The 22,772-nt window shown below is 30.2% G+C and overlaps 5 protein-coding genes across 15 annotated transcripts; 1 reads left to right on the forward strand and 4 right to left on the reverse strand.

Moving 5' to 3' along the window:
- Positions 1–345: 345 nt before the first annotated feature.
- CysRS (cysteine--tRNA ligase, cytoplasmic) lies at positions 346–4,458 on the reverse strand. Of its 4 annotated transcripts, none has more exons than XM_076371741.1 (12): positions 4,329–4,458; positions 4,198–4,262; positions 3,957–4,082; positions 3,461–3,708; positions 3,009–3,351; positions 2,699–2,839; positions 2,433–2,643; positions 1,885–2,354; positions 1,660–1,804; positions 1,365–1,573; positions 921–1,295; positions 346–787 (listed from the first exon to the last, which is right to left on the reverse strand). In XM_076371741.1, exons 4-12 carry the CDS (start codon positions 3,637–3,639, stop codon positions 659–661), a joined length of 2,202 nt encoding a protein of 733 aa, XP_076227856.1. In that variant the 5' UTR covers positions 3,640–3,708; positions 3,957–4,082; positions 4,198–4,262; positions 4,329–4,458; the 3' UTR covers positions 346–658. The 4 variants fall into 4 exon arrangements, with proteins under 4 accessions (XP_076227856.1, XP_031840163.1, XP_031840164.1 ...); XM_031984303.2 differs by having other exon boundaries at positions 3,461–3,655; positions 4,329–4,456; XM_031984304.2 differs by lacking the exon at positions 3,957–4,082 and having other exon boundaries at positions 3,461–3,655; positions 4,329–4,457.
- Positions 4,459–4,924: 466 nt separating this feature from the next.
- On the reverse strand, positions 4,925–13,356 carry svr (Carboxypeptidase D svr). The gene is made up of 15 exons (XM_031984428.2): positions 12,750–13,356; positions 12,423–12,667; positions 12,165–12,320; positions 11,907–12,082; positions 11,689–11,836; positions 11,493–11,587; positions 9,445–9,953; positions 8,882–9,337; positions 8,534–8,805; positions 8,115–8,289; positions 7,636–8,015; positions 7,411–7,552; positions 5,851–7,333; positions 5,598–5,774; positions 4,925–5,489 (listed from the first exon to the last, which is right to left on the reverse strand). The coding sequence occupies exons 1-15, from the start codon at positions 13,206–13,208 to the stop codon at positions 5,389–5,391; spliced, it is 4,974 nt and encodes a 1,657-aa protein (XP_031840288.1). The 5' UTR covers positions 13,209–13,356; the 3' UTR covers positions 4,925–5,388.
- Positions 13,342–18,396, forward strand: LOC116430380 (uncharacterized). 7 transcript variants are annotated; one of them, XR_012999602.1, is made up of 5 exons: positions 13,850–14,034; positions 14,139–14,209; positions 14,323–15,450; positions 16,513–17,131; positions 18,193–18,396. XR_012999602.1 is itself a non-coding variant. In XM_031984431.2 (4 exons), the coding sequence occupies exons 1-3, from the start codon at positions 13,987–13,989 to the stop codon at positions 15,428–15,430; spliced, it is 1,227 nt and encodes a 408-aa protein (XP_031840291.1). In that variant the 5' UTR covers positions 13,850–13,986; the 3' UTR covers positions 15,431–15,450; positions 18,193–18,396. The 7 variants fall into 7 exon arrangements, 1 of the variants encoding a protein (XP_031840291.1); XR_012999606.1 differs by lacking the exons at positions 13,850–14,034; positions 16,513–17,131 and adding an exon at positions 13,342–13,492 and having other exon boundaries at positions 14,323–16,476; XR_012999603.1 differs by lacking the exons at positions 13,850–14,034; positions 16,513–17,131 and adding an exon at positions 13,582–13,712 and having other exon boundaries at positions 14,323–16,476.
- On the reverse strand, positions 14,042–17,627 carry LOC116430382 (serine/threonine-protein phosphatase Pgam5, mitochondrial-like). The gene is made up of 5 exons (XM_031984436.2): positions 17,378–17,627; positions 16,794–16,972; positions 16,502–16,716; positions 16,249–16,379; positions 14,042–16,174 (listed from the first exon to the last, which is right to left on the reverse strand). Exons 1-5 carry the CDS (start codon positions 17,542–17,544, stop codon positions 16,024–16,026), a joined length of 843 nt encoding a protein of 280 aa, XP_031840296.1. The 5' UTR covers positions 17,545–17,627; the 3' UTR covers positions 14,042–16,023.
- On the reverse strand, positions 17,962–22,566 carry Sas-4 (spindle assembly abnormal 4). Of its 2 annotated transcripts, XM_031984430.2 has the most exons (4): positions 22,175–22,566; positions 18,659–22,022; positions 18,393–18,588; positions 17,962–18,324 (listed from the first exon to the last, which is right to left on the reverse strand). In XM_031984430.2, exons 2-4 carry the CDS (start codon positions 21,940–21,942, stop codon positions 18,196–18,198), a joined length of 3,609 nt encoding a protein of 1,202 aa, XP_031840290.2. In that variant the 5' UTR covers positions 21,943–22,022; positions 22,175–22,566; the 3' UTR covers positions 17,962–18,195. The 2 variants fall into 2 exon arrangements, with proteins under 2 accessions (XP_031840290.2, XP_031840289.2); XM_031984429.2 differs by having other exon boundaries at positions 18,659–22,566.
- Positions 22,567–22,772: the final 206 nt, after the last annotated feature.

The following is a 22,772-nucleotide window of genomic DNA, read 5'->3' on the forward strand; positions in this document are numbered from 1 at the left end:
CGTACCAAGTTTATTTTGTTCCTCGGGCCGCTCGGAACCGTTTCAGCACGTGGAACGACGTCGCGATTAAAAATCAGAATTTTATTATAAATCCGGACAACCGGCGAGACTGGAATAGAAATTGCTAACTGGATTACGCGTGTTTAGAACACTCCTTTCTTTTGTTCCTCTGGGACGTGGATCGATATCGAGACCAGAGGAATTTGTATTTTTTAAGGAACGACACATTAATGTTTATAAAAGCTTTCGTGAGTTGACGAGGGAACGATTCGATGGACGGTTGAAAATTAAAAGCTTTCTTGTTATTTGATTTTATACTTGCGTCGCTGAATGATGAAACAGACATTGAACGTTGCAATAGGAATTTATTATTAATCGTACCAATACAGTAGTGATCGTTACAAATGTTTTAAGTACAGTACCTTAGTGTGTTAGTCATACGTTTTGATTAAAGTATAAAATCGTAGCAGCGAATATTGAACCGTTTTATTAAGTACCGTACAAATAGAAGCATAAATACACCACGAGCGTCGTTGCGTTCATGAACTGTAATAAATTACGTAGATGATACAATCATGCGAAAGCTTAGTGAAAAATAAATATTTACTGTACGTATGAGAACGTTTGTCGCGAAATTAATACTTTCCAAGAAAATATGTTATACGCCGTTTTGAATGGAAGAAAGGTATTCGGTGTATCGTTTCTCTTGTGCTTGTTGCAGCTTCTGCAGCTTCTTCAGTTGACCTTTGCTGATTTCTTTACCGTCAGCGTCGTGCGTAGGTAAACCCTGAGTAAAATGGTAACGAACGTCGCGTTAGTAATGTTTCACTGTTGCTCATACTAAAATTCTTTCGCGCTAAATTAATAGGAGAACAGAGAAATAAAAAGTGTAATTTACAGTTTCCTGTAAGTTCACTTACGTTGCTATCGAATTGGGAATATTTATCTTTCTCGAGTTTGAACATGTCCGAAGGAAGAATTTTCCTTTGAGCCTCCTTCGCCGCTACCGCCGCGGCTGCTTCCGCCTTGCGTTTCTCTTTCTCTTGCGCTTTCTCGAGTTCCAGCTTCTTCTTAGACTCCATCTCTTTCAAAAGTTCCTCCCTATTTACAAGTTTGACGCGGCAGGACTCGTCGTTGCTATCTTCTAAACGCACCCCGATGTTCGGTAAAACGTCGTCGCGCAATTTATCACACTCTTCAAGAATACTATTGGCTCGAAGCGTTTTAGCTTCGTTTCGTACTTGCTCCCGGAAGTTCGCCAAAACCTCGAGATACGGCATCACAACCTCTTCGACCTGGGATCAATAAAGTCAATAAATACGATATACAGATTACAGATAGAGAACAGGAGATACGGAACGTACATTCAAATTTGCATTTTTATCATCCACCGGGAAACCAATACTGTCGTGCGCCGTCGATATCACACCAAACACAGTGAAAATTTTGGTAACATAAACTGCAACGTCCCTGAGCAATAGTGTATTCGGTTGCTTAATCTGCTTCATGTAAATGTTGCAATGCGTCACGATATCTCTAATCGCGTCGAGCGCACTTCTTGTGTCAATGTTATCTGTTAAAGATTACTCTTAACATTTTAGATATGAGTGACATACAAATTCCTCTAAGTACACAATGTATAAGTTATTGCGAACCTACCACATAGCGCGTTGTGTACAGAATCTTTAGCGTCACAGAACTTTTTGTTCAATTCCATTTCAGAATTTGTCCATTTACTGAATGTATTGATGTTCGTTCCCATACCCATAGATCTGATCTTGCATTTCACGTTTAAGAAGAATTCCTGTAATTGCAATGAAAAGTGTTAGATTTATCGTGCGTTATTTAATAGATTGAAATTGATTTGTCGATACTTGGACCTACATTTAAAAACTTCTCGTACTGAAGTGCCATGTTCATTGTATTATCGCTATAGTCTAACGTGTCTTTCCACGAATGCAAGAGAAATGCGAATCTCAACTGCCTTGCCGAATGCTTTTTCAATGCATCTTGTATAGTAATGAAGTTCTTCAACGACTTTGACATTTTGCAGCCAGCTATGGTCAAGTGACCGGAATGAAGAAAATATCCGACCCAATTGGAATTATTGAAATACGCTTCTGCTTGCGCTATTTCATTGTCATGATGTGGGAATTTTAAATCTATTCCTCCAGTATGAATATCTAAATGTTCTCCGCAAATTATAGACGCCATCACCGAACATTCTATGTGCCAGCCCGGTCGTCCTTTACCCCAAGGACTCTCCCACCATGGTTCTCCTTCTTTTGAATGTTTCCAAAGTGCGAAATCTATCGGAGACCGCTTTTCAGACGGTCCTGAGGTAGTTAGATCTCCTGGACACAATAATTTTTCATTGAAATCAATTCTTTTTAATTAGTAATTCCTACCAAGCGTTTTAAAGATGACATTACCTTCTCCTTCTTGCAAACTTGAAGTATCACCATAAGCTTCTGGAACAAGTTTGGCATAATAATGTTTTTCTTGCTTGTCAAATGTGGCAACATCAAAGTATACTGAGCCGTGGCTCTCGTACGCGTGTCCGTTCTGTATGATCTTCTCAATAAATGCTATGATCTCAGGAACATATTCGCTAACCCTCGTTAAAACATTTGGCCTTAATACCTAAAGACAGTTCGTATGAATCCCCAATTGAATTCACAATTATAGTCTATCTTACATTTAAGGCATCCATGTCTTTATGAAATTCGGACTCCCAGTATTGCGATAGTTTCATGAATATCGAGTGTTCTGTAACTGTAGCTCCTTTCTTCTTATCCAACCAATCTGACAATGGGTCACGTGCTTCTTTTAAGAGTAACTACATTTAGAAAAAATACAAGTACCATCTCTAAATAATATTATTAAATGAAAAACTGATAAATTAATATGAAAAAATAGTCTAACTAAGTTAAATGTGTCTGGTTTTCCTTTCCAGTATCAAAAACAAATTAAAAAGAAATTTAACAATACAGTCAAAAACCAATTACTTCTTGAAATTCTTTAATCTTATTTTCATCCTTAAGTTTCACTGCATTTTCGAGATTCTCAATAGCTTGTACTACATTGCACAACATTTTCTGCAGCATACTCTTCTTATCTGGATCGTTAGTGGTCTTCACTGTATCTTCAAACATATTCATTACACTTTTGGCATTGTGTAAATTTTCATCAAGGGTTCTAGATTCTTTCATATATTGCTCGTACAAATAATTTTGTCTTGCCCTCTTTATAATTTTGTCATCTATATCCGTAATATTCATTACATATAAAACATTATATCCAAAATAATCGGATAGAATACGTCTTAATATATCAAAAGAAATATAAGACCTATAAGAAAAACAATTATATTAATCAAGTAATATAAAATAAATTATTATTCTCAACATATAAAAAAATACAACATATTTAATGATTTTGTAAGTATGATTATGGTTACCTAGCATGTCCCATATGTGAAGCATCGTATACGGTTGGTCCACAACTATACCATAGCACACTATTTCCAAATTGAGGAACAAATATTTCTTTCTCCCTAGTGAAACTGTTGTATAATTTGAGAACTGATGAATTCTTTTTTTGTGGCGGTATCCACGGTGGTTGCACTCTCTTTGCCATTTTTCTATTTTAAAATCTGAAAGTATCCAGAATGAATCACAGATAAGCATTTTATTGCATGTGTCATCTCTGAAATAAAGAATTATGGAATGAAATTTGCAATCTTTAGACAGTTAAATTAATACTGTATTTGTCGAAAAGATCTTTAAAGAAAATTATAGTTTAAAACACAAAATTTCAAAACGAATACGTAAAATAAACGAAACAGACTGTCAGTGATAGGTTACGTGGCTGAAATAATATCAAATATTTTTGGCACATGCTTCCGCGTGTATACAAATTTAAGGTCAATGAAACATTGAACACTTAAAACTAACCTTAATATAATTTTATCATTAGACTTCTGCAAAATTATTATATCTAGTGATGCATTTAAATTGGAAAACCCCACTCCGGTAATGAAAAGATCACTAATTTATGGGTACCTCGTACACGTTGTAATACTGAAAAATATACACGTCAAAGTTTTTGCCGGAAATTCCATATAGTGAATTTAAATATAAATAAATATCAAGAACTAACAATTATTTATTGTAATATTTTTAATTAATATCTTACTTTTCAAGAGTGCACCTTCGTGAAGCAGTTTTACTAGCGAGTATTCCAGAAGCGGCGTCTTGTCACTAAATACGAAAGAAAAATAAATAACTTTGCTTAATTCCCCTCGGCAAGAAAGGAAAATACCATACCTTTCATAGGCAACGACAAATGCGATAAAAATAGTTATAATATCTAATGTAAAATGTTCAAACTATTAAGTCATTGCTAGTGACGTTTATGTATCATAGAATGATGTATTTTTCAAATTCTTGAGGCAAGATATTACGAGTACTTTAAATAAATATTAATAAATTTAAGAGAATTAATTATTAATTGAAACAATATAATTGACAATAGTTATTATAAAAAGGCATTGCGATTTATTACATTATTTAGGCGAATAAAAGTTATGGCGGGAAAAGATAACTATAAATAAATACAAATTTCCGAATAATGTCACAACCACAGAATATATGTTGTGTAATAGAATATTAATATAATTTAATTATACTAATGTTATTTTATTTGTCAAAAACAACTTAAAATAACTTCCATTTTCCTAATTCATATCTTGATAAAACGTATATGTTATTACAAAAAATATTTTTTTGTATTAAGGACGAAATATTAAGTATTATGTAAAAATAAATAAAAGTATGTTATAAATATATTGTCAGATTTTAATAATACTTATCAAAATTTTATATTAATATACATAGAGATACATATGTAGATGCATTTAGTATTATGATCATTTTCAAGTGAACAGTCAATATTTATAAAAGATATGTCTTACAAATTCAAAGTATACAATAATTTATTACACTAAAAGTATGTAAATAACATATAAAACAGTCTGGAATGTATATTGTATTATTGTATATTGAAAGACTAATTCTGCCTCACATATAAAAATATTAATTATATCTTCAAAACATATCTATCTTTTTTGTTTTGCAATATAATTCATTTCAACTTTCAATGGCATACGTATATATATATATATATATATATCCTGCATAATTTTCACAACATGTTAAGTACATTTTCTGTACATTTCCTTTACATCTTATGCCTTTACCTAAATCTACGTTTATAACAAATAATTTTAGTTTAAAAATTGTTATCACCGGATAGATATAGTTATTAGAAAAGTCGATTTTTTTACAAAAACCTGCATTATAATTTGTATCGCTACAGTGTTATCACTTAACTCGGCCTAATAAACTCTAAATCACTGGCATCATCTGAACTGGACAAGTTGTCGTCGTCAAAATATGGTTTTGTAATTTCATTATCTTGCATAAGCCCTGAAAGTGTAAAATATGCGAGAAGATGTACTATGTCCTACATCTTTTAAGAACAACTGAAATCTGATAATCATATAAATACATTTTTTTTAGGAAAATAGGGCTTACCGTTTATTGGCCTTTTAAATATTTCAACTTCTTTCTCATCGTCATCAAAGAAACTTGTTCCATCTTTAAGTAGACTGAACGCGTATTTACTTCTATTATTTTGTTCAGACTGTTTGGAAGACTTACAATTTGCAACGATGAACACGGTACAAGCAATAATTCCAAAGCATATAGTACCTAAGGAAATACGATTTTAAGTAATTATTTCTCCAGGGTATATCTATTTTCTATATATTAATATTCGATATCTTACTTATAAGTATAATGAAAACAATTCTAGGCATTCCTAGGAACTTGTCGTTATATGTTAATTTAAATATTAACTTTGAAACATTATGTACATCTGTTGTAACGAAAACTTTAGTTTGCTGAATATATCCAGCTGCCTTGGCACTTATAGCATGAGTACCAGGTTGAAGTAGAAGCCAATAAACTCCGTTCATTCCACTTTTAATGTGATGTAACGAATTATTACACGATAAAATAGCATTTTCTATTGGTTCGTCATTTTTAGTAAGAACATATCCTTTTACTCCATTGTTAAGCTTGTCTATCATAGCTAATAAGCTATTTTTATTATCTTCCCACACATTTTTCGAACCATCTGTATCACAACAGGTAATGTATGCATCCACCATCAAAGTACTTGTATTTAAATAAAGATAATCCAACAGAGAATGCTCTCTCTTTCCATTAATTCCTTCTCCACCGTGAATAACACCATTAGCATTTTTATTTAAATCACGATCACACAATGAATTGTTAGAGGTCATATGGGCATTGTGTTTTGTGTATGTCATCGCTAGCTCTTGCAACACTGCATCATCGTCAGTTTTGTACACGTTTCCTGGCATTTCACCGTATTTTCCAGCGAAAGGAATTTCAATATGCTGACCACCAATATTTAAATTTACTGCCAACATTGGACTAACTTTTCTGAACCAATAAATTATTGTATCTGCTTCGTTAGATAGTGCGCCATTAATAGGAAACAATAGGTCATCAGCAATGAAGGAAGAACATGATTGATTCTTGTTCGAGTTTTGAGTTAAATCCGGGACAATATATATTGTATATTTATCTAAATAATTTGTAACTGTGGTATCCTTTCCATAGTGATCCAAAAGATACGTAGCAAAATGTAATAAGACCTCGGATGTCAGAGACACGCCATTCGAAATACCAGCAACAAACGCAATCGATGGACGACCTATTCGTTTGTAATTGTTTTCAGTTCCAATTTCTAGACACATTATTCGGACACCTTTCTGTGATCTTCCAATAATGTGCAAAACAGATGAGTGCGAATATTTATCATTTAAATCATTTAAAGCTTGATTAATTACATTCGATTCCGAATATTCATTATTTTTTCCATGTTTTTCTTCATCCGTATTACGTTTTATTAACTTCACATTAAGATCTGTTATATTTTCATTCTCCACGTGAACTTTTACAAACTGCTCCATGTAGCCTTCGCAGGAGAATATTAGCATGTATTCACCGGGAAGTAGAATAATCTTAAAGTAAGCCATATTTTTTGATACACTGTATTGTTTTGTTCCAATTTTAATTGTAGCATTCCTCAGAGGAATATTATTAACATCTGTCACTACTGCCCGAATACCGGTTGTTAAACTTTGAATAAGCTGCTTTAGAGGCAACAAATTTTCACGCCAAATGTTTGGAATATATTCGGCAAATGGATACTTGCAGCAAGCCAAGTTAACAGTCATCTAAAAATATTATGGATTATAATAAAATTATACACTATACTGTCCGATAATTATAAGTTTGCATATGCGTTACTTACTACAGGAATGTTATATTCATTTTGAATATAATCTTGCACATCTTTAACTTCATTATTGAGGTTGTTACATATTCCTTTATCCATTGAATGCTCATAATTTTGAGCAAGTGTATGATATACATTGAAACTATCGTCGGTATAACTGAAATAATGATACAGAATATATAAGCTGTCTTCCAATTTATCCTGAGAATTAGTAGTGCCAATTTTTCTACTTTCAATTACCTGACTTTAAGTGCCCCACTTCCTATTATAATTACTGCATCGTATTCTCCATTAGCCATCATTTCCTTAAATGCACTGGTAATCGTATCGAGCTTATCAGAATTCAAAGTGCCCTTTTGTAAAAGTCTTTTACCAACTTCATCCTTCACTATGGGATTACATTCTCGACTATTTAATATATTATCAAAACCTGGATCTATACCAGGAATAAAATGTAAAACAGAATTATTCAATATCCTCTGTATAGGAGGATCTCCAATTTTATTTCCCATAAGAATATGAGTAGCTAAGCGCAGCAGAACTTCTCTACCCACAGGTTGAGAAGCAAATAGTCCTCCAATTAAGCCAATATGAAATTTATTTTCTTCCGGTGCTCCCATCTACAAAGACAATGTTAAGTCTCAAATATTTTTGTACATTAAAATAATTATAATACATAATACTCAAATAAATGTTATCCTTAGAAAAACAATACTTACATCGTGCGTAATTTTTAAAGAATGTATAGCCATATTAACTGGCGAATCTCCAGCTTCGAATTCAGCAATGTTTAGTTGGTGATTTTCTAATGCGCCAAATCTTGCATTCAACTCTACGTTTTTTAAATAAACATCTTGTAAATTTACAATTAATCGAAAATCGTATGACGATGACCTAAAATAAGAATTCATATGTTTATTTGAATGTACTATTTTTTCAGAGGATTAAAGTATTTACTTAATGTTTCTTGAAGCTTTTAAATTTCTTCATAAACTTAAATTCTTAATATCCCTTATAAATTACGATCCCTGTTAACATTTAGTGATACAAATATCGCTTATTCTGCAAATTTTTAGTTTTATAAATGTTAAGATATCCTTAATTTCCATGACTATATAGAAATTATATATAATTATACCAATGTTCAGGATCATCTCGCATTAATATGAAATCCTGTGTTATTTCTCCTTCACCCATGTTATCTCCTTCAGGTATAAGTATGTTCTGTGTCACAGACTCATATCCCACTGCGCTAGCTGTAATATTGTATCTTCCTGGGATTAGAAGACGCCAATAGTCACCGCCTTCAGCTGTGTAGATATCATGTTTAATTCCATCGACAGATATTTTAGCATGTGGTATCGGAGTACCGATAGACGAACGTACTATACCATGTGCACCTTTACGAGACTGTAAATGGTAATAATTATAGCTATTATCATACGTTACAGACATTTACAGTTTATATTACCAGAAGCATACGTACCATTTCGATAAAACGTAACAGAGGTTCTCTATTTTGTAACCAATATGTTGGTAAGTCAGTCGCATTCGGAAACTTTGTGCATCCAACTTCTATCGTAATTTCAAAATCATTGCTATGAAGATAATTGTAATCTTGCATTCCTCCACTTACAGAGTACCAACTAGCCCCATTAGTTATTCCATTTGGAAATCGCTCTTCGAGTACACTTGACATACCTAATTGGTCAAGTGGTGGGCAAGGTTCACCAAGGTGCATACGAGGGTGAGCATTTGAGTATGCCAATGCTAATGCTTTAAAAACATCATCGTCAGGACTCAGATTTGGAGTATAAGGTCCATTATCATATGGGTAATTTGCTACTAATGATCCCCCATGAAAATTAGCAGAAAGAACAAATGGAATTTTTGTGATCCAATCCATTACTGCTTTCGTTTCAGGCTCTTGCTCACTATTGTACTGTAACATATTAAATTACAAGGAAATTAAAATTCTGACGAAAGTTCATATAAAAACTGTATTCAATGTATTGATGATTAAAATAATTGATAAATTATAATTCATACTTTATTTATCTCATATTGATCAGGAAAATTTCTATTAAGATCAACACCCTTAGCATTTTCTCTTCCATGTTCTCCATATACGTCGCCTTCTTTAGAAATTTCATAGCCATCAGGATTCATGCTTGGCATTACATGCAATCTGACATTTTTTAATATTTTTGTAACTCTTTCATCAGTTCCATAATTCTCACAGAGATGTCTTAATAACAATAATAAAATTTCTCTGCCAACCACTTCATTTCCATGCATATTTCCTATATACTTTACTTCTGGTTTATTTGGATCGTGTTTCCCAGGATTTTCCGTTATTTCCATCACATATAATTGACGTCCTTCGACAGACTTTCCTATACTATAAAGTCTTGTAATATTAGGATAATTTCCATTTAACTCTTTTAAATATTTCTCCAATTCTGCGTAATTATGATGTTTGAATACAGTATCATGATAAAATCCATATTCATCTATAGATCTCACTATTTCCTCAACTTTAGGCGAGTCTAATTTTCCTATATGGGAACAAACACAACACTATAAAGAAAAAAATATATAATTCAAAATTTTAATTAATTGTATGAATTTTTCATGTCGTTCAGGTAAACATTAAAAGAAAGTTGGTAGACAATGTAAATTATGAAATTTATCGAATACACATTTCAACACAAGGTACAGAGAAAACAAGAGTTTAACAAAAGAGAATGCAATGAAATATATTTACACTACTTAGTTGATGAAAATTATAGGAAGAGGTTGGAAAATATTGAAAAAATACTAAGTTATCATTTGAGCCAAACATAATATTTTATTTTTACTTTCAGATATACATTTAGTTCAAACATGATATACTATACATCTAATTACAAATACAATCATAAACATCGCTTACTGTTTTACATTCTTCCAACACTGCTATTAAAATTATTGTACATAATAAATGTTCCTATAACATGTTTTACACCAAAGGTAATGTATGTATTTCATCATTGCATAGAAATTACTGTTATATCATCTCAAGTAATAAAATTATATTTTACATTTTGAGTAATATAAAATAAAAACCTTGATGAAAGTAACATATACTTTTTTTTTTAATATTATTCGCATTACCGATTTCAGATTAGATTTAAAGGTAGAGATTCATTTATTTCAAACTCATAAAAACGTATTTATAAAAAAATATATATAAAACGTTATAACTATTCATTTGTTCTTCGGATAATTCTTTACTATATTATGTATTCCTTTAAATATTCTTAAAATAAACTGTATGTAAGAGAGCATTTAAATAAAAAATAAATCACAGCTCACAATGTTTGATGACAATTCATGGTTTAAGAATTAGTAGTCAGCGTTAGAAAAAGATATGGTCAGCTTTCTAGCAATGTGTAAATTCAATACATGAAAATATAATAGTTGTATATGAAATTTATAGTTCTATGTTCAACATTTTTATGTCTACTATTTAGCTTATTGTATGTCAGTTTTTAAAATATAAATTATGATAAATGTAAATAAGAAATATAAATATGAAAAAAGAAAATAGTGTCAGTTCAATTACTTTGTAGTTTAAATACCTTATATTGTGAGTTAATAATTTTTAATGTAATTAAGTATTTTCATACACATTATTTCTCCATACCTTGTGTCTGTATTTTCTATGCTTGTTTGTGTTAACCAAAATAGAGATTATAATAAAATATATGAGCATTTCAGAAAGTATCAAATGATGTTAAGTAGCTATGTTATCATATTGGTGCTGTAAAATAAAAAATAAAACCACATAATAGAACAAAAATAATAATTCAAATGTAAATACATTTAAAAGATAATAAAAATTTGTAAGTATTTCAATTTTCAAAGAAAAGTAATGAAATCAAATTTTAAATGAAAAATAAATTAAAAAGAAATATAAAAGAAAAAAATTTATATCATAAGCTGCACAATAGTTAATTAGTAGTTCATATATTTGTAAGAACGAATTAGTTTGTACAATGGAGGATACTGATTTAGAAATGGTAACATACGAGGATAATCTATATCTTGATTACCTTGATCTTCAAAGGAATCCTCTTTTAAAGTAAAATTAACAATGGATGGTTCATCTGATCCCACGGTAACACTAACAGGCTCACTTGGTTGATATCTATAATTAAGAAAAGAAATATATATTTTGTTGAACTAAATTATGCTTAATACTATTACGACAATAGATTAATATTATATGTATTAGCTAAGCATACTTACCCCCATACTTCTGCATGAATCACGTAAGTACCAGGCAATAACAAACGCCAATATTCTCCCCGATTTGTGGTTGAAATATTGTGATCTATTCCTTTCACAATAATGTTAGCTGCTTCTATTGGTTGACCATCAGTATCACGTACAATACCTAGAATTATCATCTAAGTTGAAATATCTTATAAATGACAAGTAAGTATATATTAGGAACATCTAAGAACCTTTTACTCCAATATGTGCTTGCTCAAGATACTTTATAAGAGACTCTTTATTTAACATCCAATGCTCTGGCATTGTTGAAGCATTTGGATATTTACAGCAGCTAAGTTCAAATGTTATCTCAAATGCATTGGAACGAGCATAATTGAAATCTTGCATCCCACCAATAACTTTATACCTAGAATACAAACATTTCAGTAATATTTTTTAAATAGAAATTATTTTCTTCAGGTACTATGAAATCAAATATTTATGTTTACCAATAGGCTCCATTGGTGACACCACCTTGAAATATTTCTGGAGGACAAGCATTGCCTGCATGCATTTGTGGATGATTATCTGCATACACATGAGCTAAATATTTGAATAATTCATCATCTGGACTTTTACTTTCAATACAGCAAACTCTTGAAATTCTAAAAAAGAGTATTCACATTGAATAATTATTATAATACAATGTACTAAACTTAACTGGTTACATTCAGAATAAGATTAACCACAGACAAATATATTTTTACCCAGAATCATATGGATAACTAGCTACAACAGCACCACCATGAAAATTTCCAGATAATACAAATGCTTCTGTAGCAATCCAAGTCATCACTGCTATTGTTTCATTCTGACGTTTGTCTAATATACCACCATTTTTCAATAATTGACTGGTTCTCCTATCAAACTGATCTGGAAAGTCTCTATTCAAATCAACATGGTTTGCATTCTCGCGTCCTGAGAAATCTTTCTTTGATTCGCATTTCCCTTCCTAATATAAAACAAAAATTCAATCAATACTTACTTTTAAGCATAAAGTACAGTAGTAAACTGTAACAGAACATAAGCATTACCTCAGACTCTTCGAATCCATCAGGATTCATAGATGGCATAAGAAAGATATCAGTATTATTCACTAATTTTGTGATCCTTTCATCTTTGCCATAATTGTGCAAGAGATATTGAGCAAGATAAACTAACAATTCTCTTCCAACAGCTTCATCGCCATGCATATTAGCAACATATTTAACCATTGGTTCACCCAGCTTACGTTCCCTAACATTTTCAGAAATTTCAAGAACCAACAGATCTCTACCTTCTACAGACTTCCCTATGGAAAATAATCTTGCCAAATTAGGATACTTCTCGGACAAGGAACTGAACAATTGTTTAAGCTCCTCATAATGTGTGTAGTGTGGAGTAATAAAATGCTCATCTAACTTTTCCTCGGAATTTATCGCATAACCATTTATGATCCCAATAAACAAACAAACAAATAGCACAACACAATACATAGTACCTGTCCGTAACATATTCAGAACAAATATTTATGCAGCAATGCAATAAAACTGTTTAAATCTCAACGAGACATTCTACACGGTTCAATATATACATACAATATCGATATAGTATACTTGATGACGTCTGCAAGTGGGAAGTACCGAGCGTGGGCAAAATAGAGTAGGGTAGGGTAGGAGATTATAAACTAATGTTTTTTTTTCCTACACCTCCACAGTCATTTCAAGAAAATTTAATACTTTTAAATAATTCATAAAGAATTATATATATTTTAACAATGAACGAGAATTTTTAAAAAGTAATTCAAATTTTAAATGTATTTTAAAACGATGTTCCTCGTATGAAAAAAATATCTATATCATATAGATATTGCACATATGTGCATTACATCTTTATATATAATTTTACTTTGAATCATGACGCTTAAGATATTGATAATTTTTCCGCCTTTCTTGTTATCCACAGTTTGTCATAGATTATATTAAGTGACTCATACTTTACTTGTTTCCAAGTAATTGGTAATAAAAGTATATATACTTGAAAAAATTAAATGAAACAAAATTCTTATTTCACTGTAAAGAATTCTCAACAAATGCATTATGTTATAATGCGTATATTCAATTAATTTTACAAATAATGTAAATGTTAGTAAAATCAATATTTCGTAGTTAAACTAAATTTGTGTATGTAATTCTTCGTATTTGCAATGTGTAGCTCATCATAAACCTGAATCTATCTGCATAATTTCTCTTATTTTCTGACCAATATGATTCATTAAATACTAGAGATTTCATGGAAGTTCGAATTCACTATATTCAGTATATTCTTTCTAAAACAGAGGTTATAATTTTGTTTACTTGAGTATTCTTAATTGGTATACTTAAATTTATGTTATACAAGGAAAAAGCGTACAATTTAATATAATATACATATTACGATTTTAGTTTGGAAGTTATCAATTTTGTTCCAAACAACGTATCATTATAAACATGACCACCAACAAAGATGAAAAGCAGTAAGTTACATAAAATTATCAATAACAAATAAATATTTAACTATCAATAATCTAATACTTTAAATAATTTCATGTTTGTATAAAATTAATAACTATATTATAAACAATTTTAGGTACGGTTTAATTTTACCAAAAAAGCAACAATCTGTAGCACCAAAACCTAGCAATGTATTTGGAAATGACAATGATTCAGCCGAAGAAGATGGTACTGATTGGGTTAAGAAAGCTCTTAAAGCGGAAGAAGAAAAAAATAAAATGAAAAAACAGACCAGATTGAACATGCAAAAAGCATTAAAAGAAGATCCAACTATATACCAATATGATGAAGTATATGATGATATGGAACGTGTGAAAAATCAATCAAAAGAAGCAAAGGTAGAGGTCAAGAAACCAAAATATATTCAGAATCTTTTAAAAGCAGCTGAACGAAGAAAAAGAGAACAAGAACATAGAATAGAAAGAATGGTACAAAAGGAAAGAGAAGCTGAAGGAGAAATGTATGCAGACAAAGAAAGTTTTGTTACTTCTGCATATAGAGCAAAATTAGAAGAGTTTAAAAAATTGGAAGAGGAAGAATCTAGAATGGATAGGCTGGAAGCAATCGGTGATGTCAGAAAACAACAAGATATGTCAGGATTTTATAGACATTTGTATGAACAAACTATTAAAGGAACAGGAGAAAATGAAACTGAAAACATTATACCTAAAGATACAAGTAATTTACATAAAGAAATAGAAAGTGAAGAAAAAGATATGACTACAACCAATAAAGAACAAATGACAAGTAAAAAAGCCAAAAAAGTTAGGCAATATAGACAAAGAATAATGGAAGATGAAAGTGACACAGATACAGAAACTTCACAAACAGTAGAAAATAAAACGAAGATCTCTTCAATTGAAAAAGATGAAGCTATTGAAACAGGAGATACAGAAGAACCACAGGTCAAAAAATTAAAACAAACTGAAAATGCAGAATCTAATGAGGCTAATAACAAAATTGCAGTGGAAAATACTTCAACTTCAAAAAGTAAAGATGGACCAGAAGATTGTGAAAATAACAAAGATGAAACGATCAAACCTAATGTTAGCATGAAAGCAAAAATAGAGGCAGAAAAGAAAGAAAGATCTAAAATTTGGGAAAAGAGAACAATTGGACAAGTGTTTGAAACTGCATTACAAAGATATTATGCAAGAAAGTCTACAAGAATTGCTGCTACATAATTAAATAGAATTCTATAAAGGTATTTATAAGATAAAATAAGTCACATGCTGCTTTACATTTTCTTATAAAATGACATTCAAACTGTAGGATATAAATTATTTTTATTGTAGTATGTATAATGTACAAATTAAAAAATATGTAGGATATTTAGTACACAATGCATACTGTACAGATAATGTGTATAATTAATGTAGGTGGATATTTGTAATTTTGTAAATTAAAAATTTGCATATATCTAATGCGAATGTTACTATAATACATGTGATTGCCTTCTGGTTGAGTACTTATTGATAAAACCTTGTGTATACATAAATACTTTTTATCAGTCTTTGAACTATCTTAAGTGTATACATAAATTTTGATTATTTAACAAATAATTATAAGAGGGCGAAAATTCTAGCAACTTAAATTTTAACTCTTTTCAAGCATCATTTATAAGTGGTCAGTATTCATGTTTTAGGAAATAAATACTATTTCTGTGAATAAAAAAGAAATGCATATGAATGTATATTGTTTATCTTATTACTTCAAAATAATATTAAATTTAAAGGCTATAAATGTTTATAGTACAAAATAAGCAGTAATATTGATTTTAACTAGATGTGATTATACTTGGCTTCATATGCCCGGTACCACCATAACACCATAATGTGACTCTCCCACTTGGTAGAATAGAAATCCATGTAATACTTGCATGACTTAAATTTAAACGCAACCAACCCTCAGGTGGAAATTGTAGTGCCCTGAAATAAATAACAATTTCAGCATTAATTTATGCATAAATCTTCAGAAATAAAATACTAGCAAGATAATTTACCGGCATACAAAATATCTAATAACATTTGCATGACAAACAATAATAGTGTAAGAATCTTTTTCTTGACATGGATCAGCACGGTAAAAATATCTTCTGAATGCAGCCTCTATTCTAGGTCCATCTTCATGAAACTGAAACATATTAATGAACAGTATATTTATTTATAGTGAAACAAAATATTACCTTATTCTATGTAGAATAAAGTTTGGAAAATCAAGTTCATAAAAGGTAATTATATATATAATATATTTACATGTATTTCAGACTTCCAATGACCAATTGGTGGTTCAGGTGGTATAGGTGCACCTTCAGTAAGGAATGAATCATCCTGTACATTTACATTCTTAAGACTTTCTTCTATAATTTTAGAAGTTTCTTGAGCTCTGGTCATTGTTGATCGTACAATCAAAGTATATGGAAAACCTAATTCTTGTAATCTTCTTCCTGTAGCATCAGCTTGCTTTTTACCTTTAGGTCATATAAATTTTAATAATTATTCCATTTTGGTCTTATGAAACAATAAATAACATGTATAAAACACTAACCAAGTTCTGTAAGTGTTCTTTCCAGATCTGTTTTGCCTGAGACATTGTATTGTCCATGACGTATCAAAATTATGTGCCGAGTAGCTTTAGCCTTTTTCAATGATAATTCCTTGTTGTATAAATTTTCATCACTTTCACTCTTTATTTTCATCGGCTTCACTAGACTTTTTGGATCTCGCCTAAAATTAAAATTGCAAACACAATATGTTACATCCAGATTGACATCCAAATAAACTACTTATATTTTATATGTAATTAACAAATTACTTTCATTATAAAACTGAAAAAAGATATTCATTTATACACGAGTAATGGAATAAAAAATGCATAGTATAGAGGTATATATTTGTATACATAAATGTATTTATTAATGTTTAGGTACAAAATATACCTTACACACAATTTATATTCAAAAAAGGAAAACGGATAAGACTAATTTTTATTACATTAATTAGATTAATTTTGTATTAAATAATCTCATCAGCAGTTATAAAAACAAGAAAAACTAATCTTAATTATCTGTTAGTATTAAATTATAAAGTTATTAATATTATTTTATCAATAGCCATGATAAAGTGTATAACCTATCCCAGTTGTGATTCCATTTCACCGACGGGTTTGAATTCGTTGTCCATGAATTTTGCACTTGCAGAAATTCTTTATTACCACAAACATTCCAATAAAATAATGTTGCACCACCTAATGCAGTAAGTCGCGTTGCCCATTTTTTAAAACTTGATCTCATAGGCATCGTTGCAGTGAGTAAGTTACCTCAGCTAAGCTACTGTTATATTTCAAATTCCGCAACTTTTTATACATCAGTACATTTGGTACGAGTTCGTTAAATTTCAAATTTTTCATTTTTCGTTTTTCTTAAGATAAAGTTACTTTATTATACAGTTATTTATATTAATTCAATTTCATATTTTGATATGAATTTATTATTCACAAATCTTTGTAGGTATTTTGCCAATATATTTACTGATATGAAGATGAAAATTTGTATGTGTATTTTATATAGGACTTCAAATTTATTAACGAATATTTTATTTTTAAAAAACAAGATATTAAAGGAGAATTTAGAAAGTGTACCTGTATTACCTCTAAAAGGAAAGGGAGGACATAAAACTTGATAAAACAAAAAATAGAAATACAATGTTATTAAGAAATTTATTTTTATTTCCTCATAGTATAAAATTGTGAAATGCAGTTTTTATTTATCTAAATTTGTCCTATTATTACTTATACAAATAATACTTTAACATTACTTATACCTAGTTATAACAACTGAACATGTATAAAAAGTATTTAAAATATATTTATATATAATGTACATTGTTTTAAATGCACTACTTAATAAGTATTATTTATAGTCGCAATATCTTTATACTTTTTACAGATTTCATTGATATGAATCCATTAAAAGATTGCCATCTTTATCTTTAAGCCGTATCCTACCGTTCGAGTATCGTGTTTCTTGTGTACCGTCGGGATAAATAAGCTTAACTGTACCATCAGGATATTCTCGTCTCTGAAATACATAAAATATGTTGCAAAATTTATTATATATGTAATTTTTAATAAAATTTCTATTTTAACCTTATGAGTTTTTGTATGTATTTCTTGTTGTCCATTTGGTAAGGTAAACACTTTTTCACCATTAGCAAATGTTTGAATTAAAGTCCCATCTGGTAAGGTCCACTTTTCAGTACCATCTGGTCCTAAAACTCGTATAGAACCATCTGGGAAGGATACTTCTACAGCACCATCATGCAGTCTTCTTTCTATTTGGCCACTGTATCATAATACAAATTTCATATTATTAATAATTACCAAAAACAATATGACATACTATTGTAACTTACTCAGTAAACTCTAAAATCTCTGATCCATCTGGCATTGTTGTGTGCCACGTTCGGGTCGACGCATAGAAATATTTTACTTTTCCTTCTTTACTAGTTTCACGTACATCTCCATTATAATATATCAGTTTAGTCAAACCTTGGTCTGGGAAAACCTTTTTAACATTTCCATTCGGATACCAATACTCGATACGTCCGTCTGGATGTTGAATTTGTCTTATACCTTGTTTATTAACATCAGAACTACTTTGATGGGATGGTGATCTCTTTACACAAGCATTTGATGATGATTCATCTGACGATATTAATATTGGATTTTGATTATGATGCTTGTGGGAGATTCTAGGTGGAGATATAAGCTGTTCACATTCATGTTGTACATGAAATTGGAGATTGCTGTTCGAATTGGTATCATTGAAACGTGCAATATCAGACTCCTTGATTAACTCTTCAGAATTATTCTTCACAGCATCTTCTGATTTATTTAATTTCCTTGATTCATTATCTAAATCAGATTTAGGTTCACTTAAATTTCCTCCAATATGAAGCTGTTCATGAACATCTAATAAATCAGATGTTGCTTCCTTAATCAGATTTTCATATAAATTACGTTTTTTAACAACATTTATCGCGTTTATCTGCCCCCTCTGTAATTTTTTATTTGAGCTGCTATTATTATTTTTACAATTATATTCCTCATCTTCTATATTCTCAGTTTCATTTGTATCAATTATTTTTGTCACTGGTTCTGGTAACTTTTGGTCTTTCTCATCTGATGATGAGTTGTCATTGGTTCTTTTAGACTCTTTATTTTGCATGTCAATTTGCTTATTAATTTGATGAATCGCTTTCGTATTTGAAAAGATTCCAGGCTTTCCTTTGCTTCTAGCATTACTTTTCCTCAGATTCTGTAATCTTTCAATCTCCTGTTTTAGCTTACTATTTTCCATTTTCAAGATCCTCATTTGACATTTATGTCTAGACTGTGCAGCATACCATCTACTTTCCTTTAACTGGAACTCTTCTTTTAATGTTTCGAATTCTTGTTTTAAATTTTGTATCTCTTGTCTTTCTAATTTACTCTGTTGAGCTTTTTCTTGTGAATCCCGCATCCTATTTTCCAATGCAGATTTTTCACGAATTAACTTTTTCTTCTCTTCCTGTAAACGGTCTTCCATCTGTTTTCTGCTTTCTTCCAAATTTTTCTCTTTTTCTGCATATTCTTTACGTAAATTTCTATGATCCTCCAATAATTTTTTACGTTGAGCAGATAAAGCTGCATTCTCTTTACGGAATATACTAATTTCTTGTTCTAGTTCCAGTAGACGATTCTTCAAAAGCTCTGATTTGAAGACAATTTCATCTGTTTCCTGCAAATTTTCTTCACTTCTTTGATCTTCAATCATAGTTGAATCATTATTAATATCTAGTAATTCCTTACTTTCACCAGTATTACATGGTTCCATACATTTTCTCGAATTCCCAGTATTCTGAAAATTATTGACATTCTGTACTATTAAATTCTTTTTATATTCTTCTAAAATATCTTGTTCATTATCCAATGTTTGAACAGTAGTGTCAGAAAATTCTGAATCATCATTATAATAAACTTGTTGATGTATATTCTCATTAGGATCAAAACTATTATTTTGTTCCATAGTTTTGTGTGTTTGCGCTTCATAATTTAATTTTCCTTGTGCATTGCAATGTTCAAACGTGAATTTATAATTACTATTCTGAATATTACCTTGAGCTGTTGAGGACTGTGGTAACATTTCTGTATCGGATACTTCTGTAGTTACAGAATCATCCCAAACCTGTTTATCACAGGAATCTTTTATTGCTAATGATTCAATTGATATACACGATGTGTCTGATGATCCAATGGTTTTATATTCATTGTACTCAGAAAATCTCACATGTAGACTAACATCATTAGCTTTCTCAACATTAGACCCATCATAAGAAATATCTTCGTTATGCATAGATTGAACTTGATTTCTAAATGTTGCATATTTTTTTATACTTGCATCTATTTTAGTATTTTCTTTAAAATCTTCAAAAGCTTTTGCACTGTATGGATTTTTATCTTTCATTGAAGGTAAATCTTTCTTATTTACAATGAGACTATAGTTACGAAAAGACTCATTGTTTTTAGTAGGAGTTGTGCACATGTACGCTTGATTGGACTTTAAAACAGATTGACTTTTGGAATTTTTAATTATCGGACTTTGATGTTTCTTTACTTTGAATGGTGTTGACTGTTGTAAAAATGCAAGAACAGTACTAGACGTAGAACAGAAACTGGAATTTTCTGCTTTTTCCTCTAATAATTCAAATATCCTTACTTCTTCCATTTCTTTCTGTGTTCCTGAATGAAAGTCTGAAGTATTTAATTCTGCTGTATTTTTAATATTGTTAACATAATCCTCCAATTTAGTCACTAAAGTACTAGATTCTGATTTACTACGAACTTTTTTCTTTGGCAGAGGCACATTTTTCAAACACAATTGCTTTTGTGATGCATTTGTACGATTTAAACTGTTTGTCTGTTGTGCATTTTTTGTAGATTTATTACTATTAGTAGATTTAGATACATTCTTAGATTGCTTAGAATCAGATTGTGTGCATGTAGAAAAGGATACACTTCGCGATCTTCTTTTTATAGTGGAAGTTGGCAACTCTTTGTTTAATTTAAATCTAGACAAACCTTCTCCTTTTTTCAAAAATGGTTTCTTTATTACTTTAGCTGTTGAATTACCATTAGATTTTTCTGTAGATATATTGTCAGAGTCTTTTAATCTTTCTTCAAGTAATGTATGAAAATCTTTTTTTGGTGAAGGAATTGGTACATCATCTATGCACATGCGATTAATTAATGCCTTATTAGATGACAATGGTGCTACTCCATCTATAATAAATTTCTCCACTTCTTTTTCTTGTCGTGGTGAAAGTAGTGTCAAGCTAGTATCATTTTTCTCTTTCAATTGTTGTTTTACATGATTTTCAAGAATAACTGCCTCCTTACCCAAATCTTTAAGAGGTGTTTGTTGAAGAATCAGATTGTTAAATTTATTTACATTTTGACTAATCATTTCTATACTACTGTCTATATTTTGCAATTCATTGTGATCTTCTAAATCTTGATTATCGGTCTCAGGATTTCCTTTGATTTTATTCAAATCATTCACATCTAATACGTTCTCACTTATATCAAGTTCTTGTAGAGATAACTCAAGTGCTTTATACATACAATCTTGTTTCTGAGTTAATATTTCTCTCTGCATTTGTTGCTCTTTCAATAATCGTTCTTGTTGTTCTAATTGCCATTGTCTTAACTTTTGTAATCGTTCAACTATAGTTGCTTCTAAATCCATGTTTAATGATACATTACATACATAATAAATGTTATTCAAGATTATTTACATTGTAGAAAATAATCTACACGTACATATGTACATGTAAATATAGAAATGAATATAATTTTGCAACCTTATAAAAATACAGTATTATAAATACCTTTTCTAATTTATTTTCTTGATATTTTTTATCTCACATTAATGTATATTTTTTCTTTTTAATGTTCGAACAATGTTATACAGCAATAAAACTTAGCAAATGTAACATTTGTTAAAAAATATTTATAGATGAAAAATCAACAGTCAAATATTCATACGTTTCTTCAGGTATATACGTGTATCAACGAATAAAAGATTATAAAAACGAAAATGAATATATCAAAAACGAAACTTCGTATATTAGTCCTCGTATTTTTACATCAATGCAATACAGAAGATACTCGTTTCTGTTTTAAATCGTTTGACAGTTTAAAAGTGATAAATATACGTCATACACGAGTGAATTGAACCGCGCAAACAACATGGAATAGTTACCTGCACTGCTTGAAAAAGCTGCGATGATTGGTTAGTCTCAAATCATGAACCAATCGTTATTCATTATTCAAATGTGTTTTATTTGCACTGAATAAAAGATGTCAAATTCTTCATACATTTTTAAGCGAAGTTACAGATACAATATGAGATTTCACGAATAAACAAATAAATTATTCAAGTGGGTAAAAGAGGAAAATGAATTTATAAGAACACAATATACCAGT

Source organism: Nomia melanderi, chromosome 10, assembly GCF_051020985.1.
Source record: "Nomia melanderi isolate GNS246 chromosome 10, iyNomMela1, whole genome shotgun sequence".
Taxonomy (NCBI): domain Eukaryota; kingdom Metazoa; phylum Arthropoda; class Insecta; order Hymenoptera; family Halictidae; genus Nomia; species Nomia melanderi.

Excerpts from the sequence above, each read along its gene's own strand:
- svr (XM_031984428.2), bottom strand. The coding sequence starts at position 13,208 with ATGTTACGGACAGGTACTATGTATTGTGTTGTGCTATTTGTTTGTTTG. Across the intron at positions 7,553-7,635 it reads AGTGGGGCACTTAAAGTCAG|TTATACCGACGATAGTTTCA; the intron begins GTAATTGAAAGT and ends TCATTATTTCAG. Across the intron at positions 5,775-5,850 it reads TGTTTTCATTATACTTATAA|GTACTATATGCTTTGGAATT; the intron begins GTAAGATATCGA and ends GTATTTCCTTAG.
- Sas-4 (XM_031984429.2), bottom strand. The coding sequence starts at position 22,032 with ATGGATTTAGAAGCAACTATAGTTGAACGATTACAAAAGTTAAGACAA. Across the intron at positions 18,589-18,658 it reads GAGATTTTAGAGTTTACTGA|TGGCCAAATAGAAAGAAGAC; the intron begins GTAAGTTACAAT and ends ATTATGATACAG. Across the intron at positions 18,325-18,392 it reads TACATACAAAAACTCATAAG|AGACGAGAATATCCTGATGG; the intron begins GTTAAAATAGAA and ends TATGTATTTCAG.
- LOC116430380 (XM_031984431.2), top strand. The coding sequence starts at position 13,987 with ATGGAAGTTCGAATTCACTATATTCAGTATATTCTTTCTAAAACAGAG. Across the intron at positions 14,035-14,138 it reads ATATTCTTTCTAAAACAGAG|TTTGGAAGTTATCAATTTTG; the intron begins GTTATAATTTTG and ends TTACGATTTTAG. Across the intron at positions 14,210-14,322 it reads ACCAACAAAGATGAAAAGCA|GTACGGTTTAATTTTACCAA; the intron begins GTAAGTTACATA and ends AAACAATTTTAG.
- LOC116430382 (XM_031984436.2), bottom strand. The coding sequence starts at position 17,544 with ATGCCTATGAGATCAAGTTTTAAAAAATGGGCAACGCGACTTACTGCA. Across the intron at positions 16,973-17,377 it reads TGGAATCACAACTGGGATAG|GCGAGATCCAAAAAGTCTAG; the intron begins GTTATACACTTT and ends TTTTAATTTTAG. Across the intron at positions 16,380-16,501 it reads ATTGGAAGTCTGAAATACAT|TTTCATGAAGATGGACCTAG; the intron begins GTAAATATATTA and ends AATATGTTTCAG.
- CysRS (XM_076371741.1), bottom strand. The coding sequence starts at position 3,639 with ATGGCAAAGAGAGTGCAACCACCGTGGATACCGCCACAAAAAAAGAAT. Across the intron at positions 1,574-1,659 it reads TGTACACAACGCGCTATGTG|ATAACATTGACACAAGAAGT; the intron begins GTAGGTTCGCAA and ends AATCTTTAACAG. Across the intron at positions 1,296-1,364 it reads ATAAAAATGCAAATTTGAAT|GTCGAAGAGGTTGTGATGCC; the intron begins GTACGTTCCGTA and ends TATTGATCCCAG.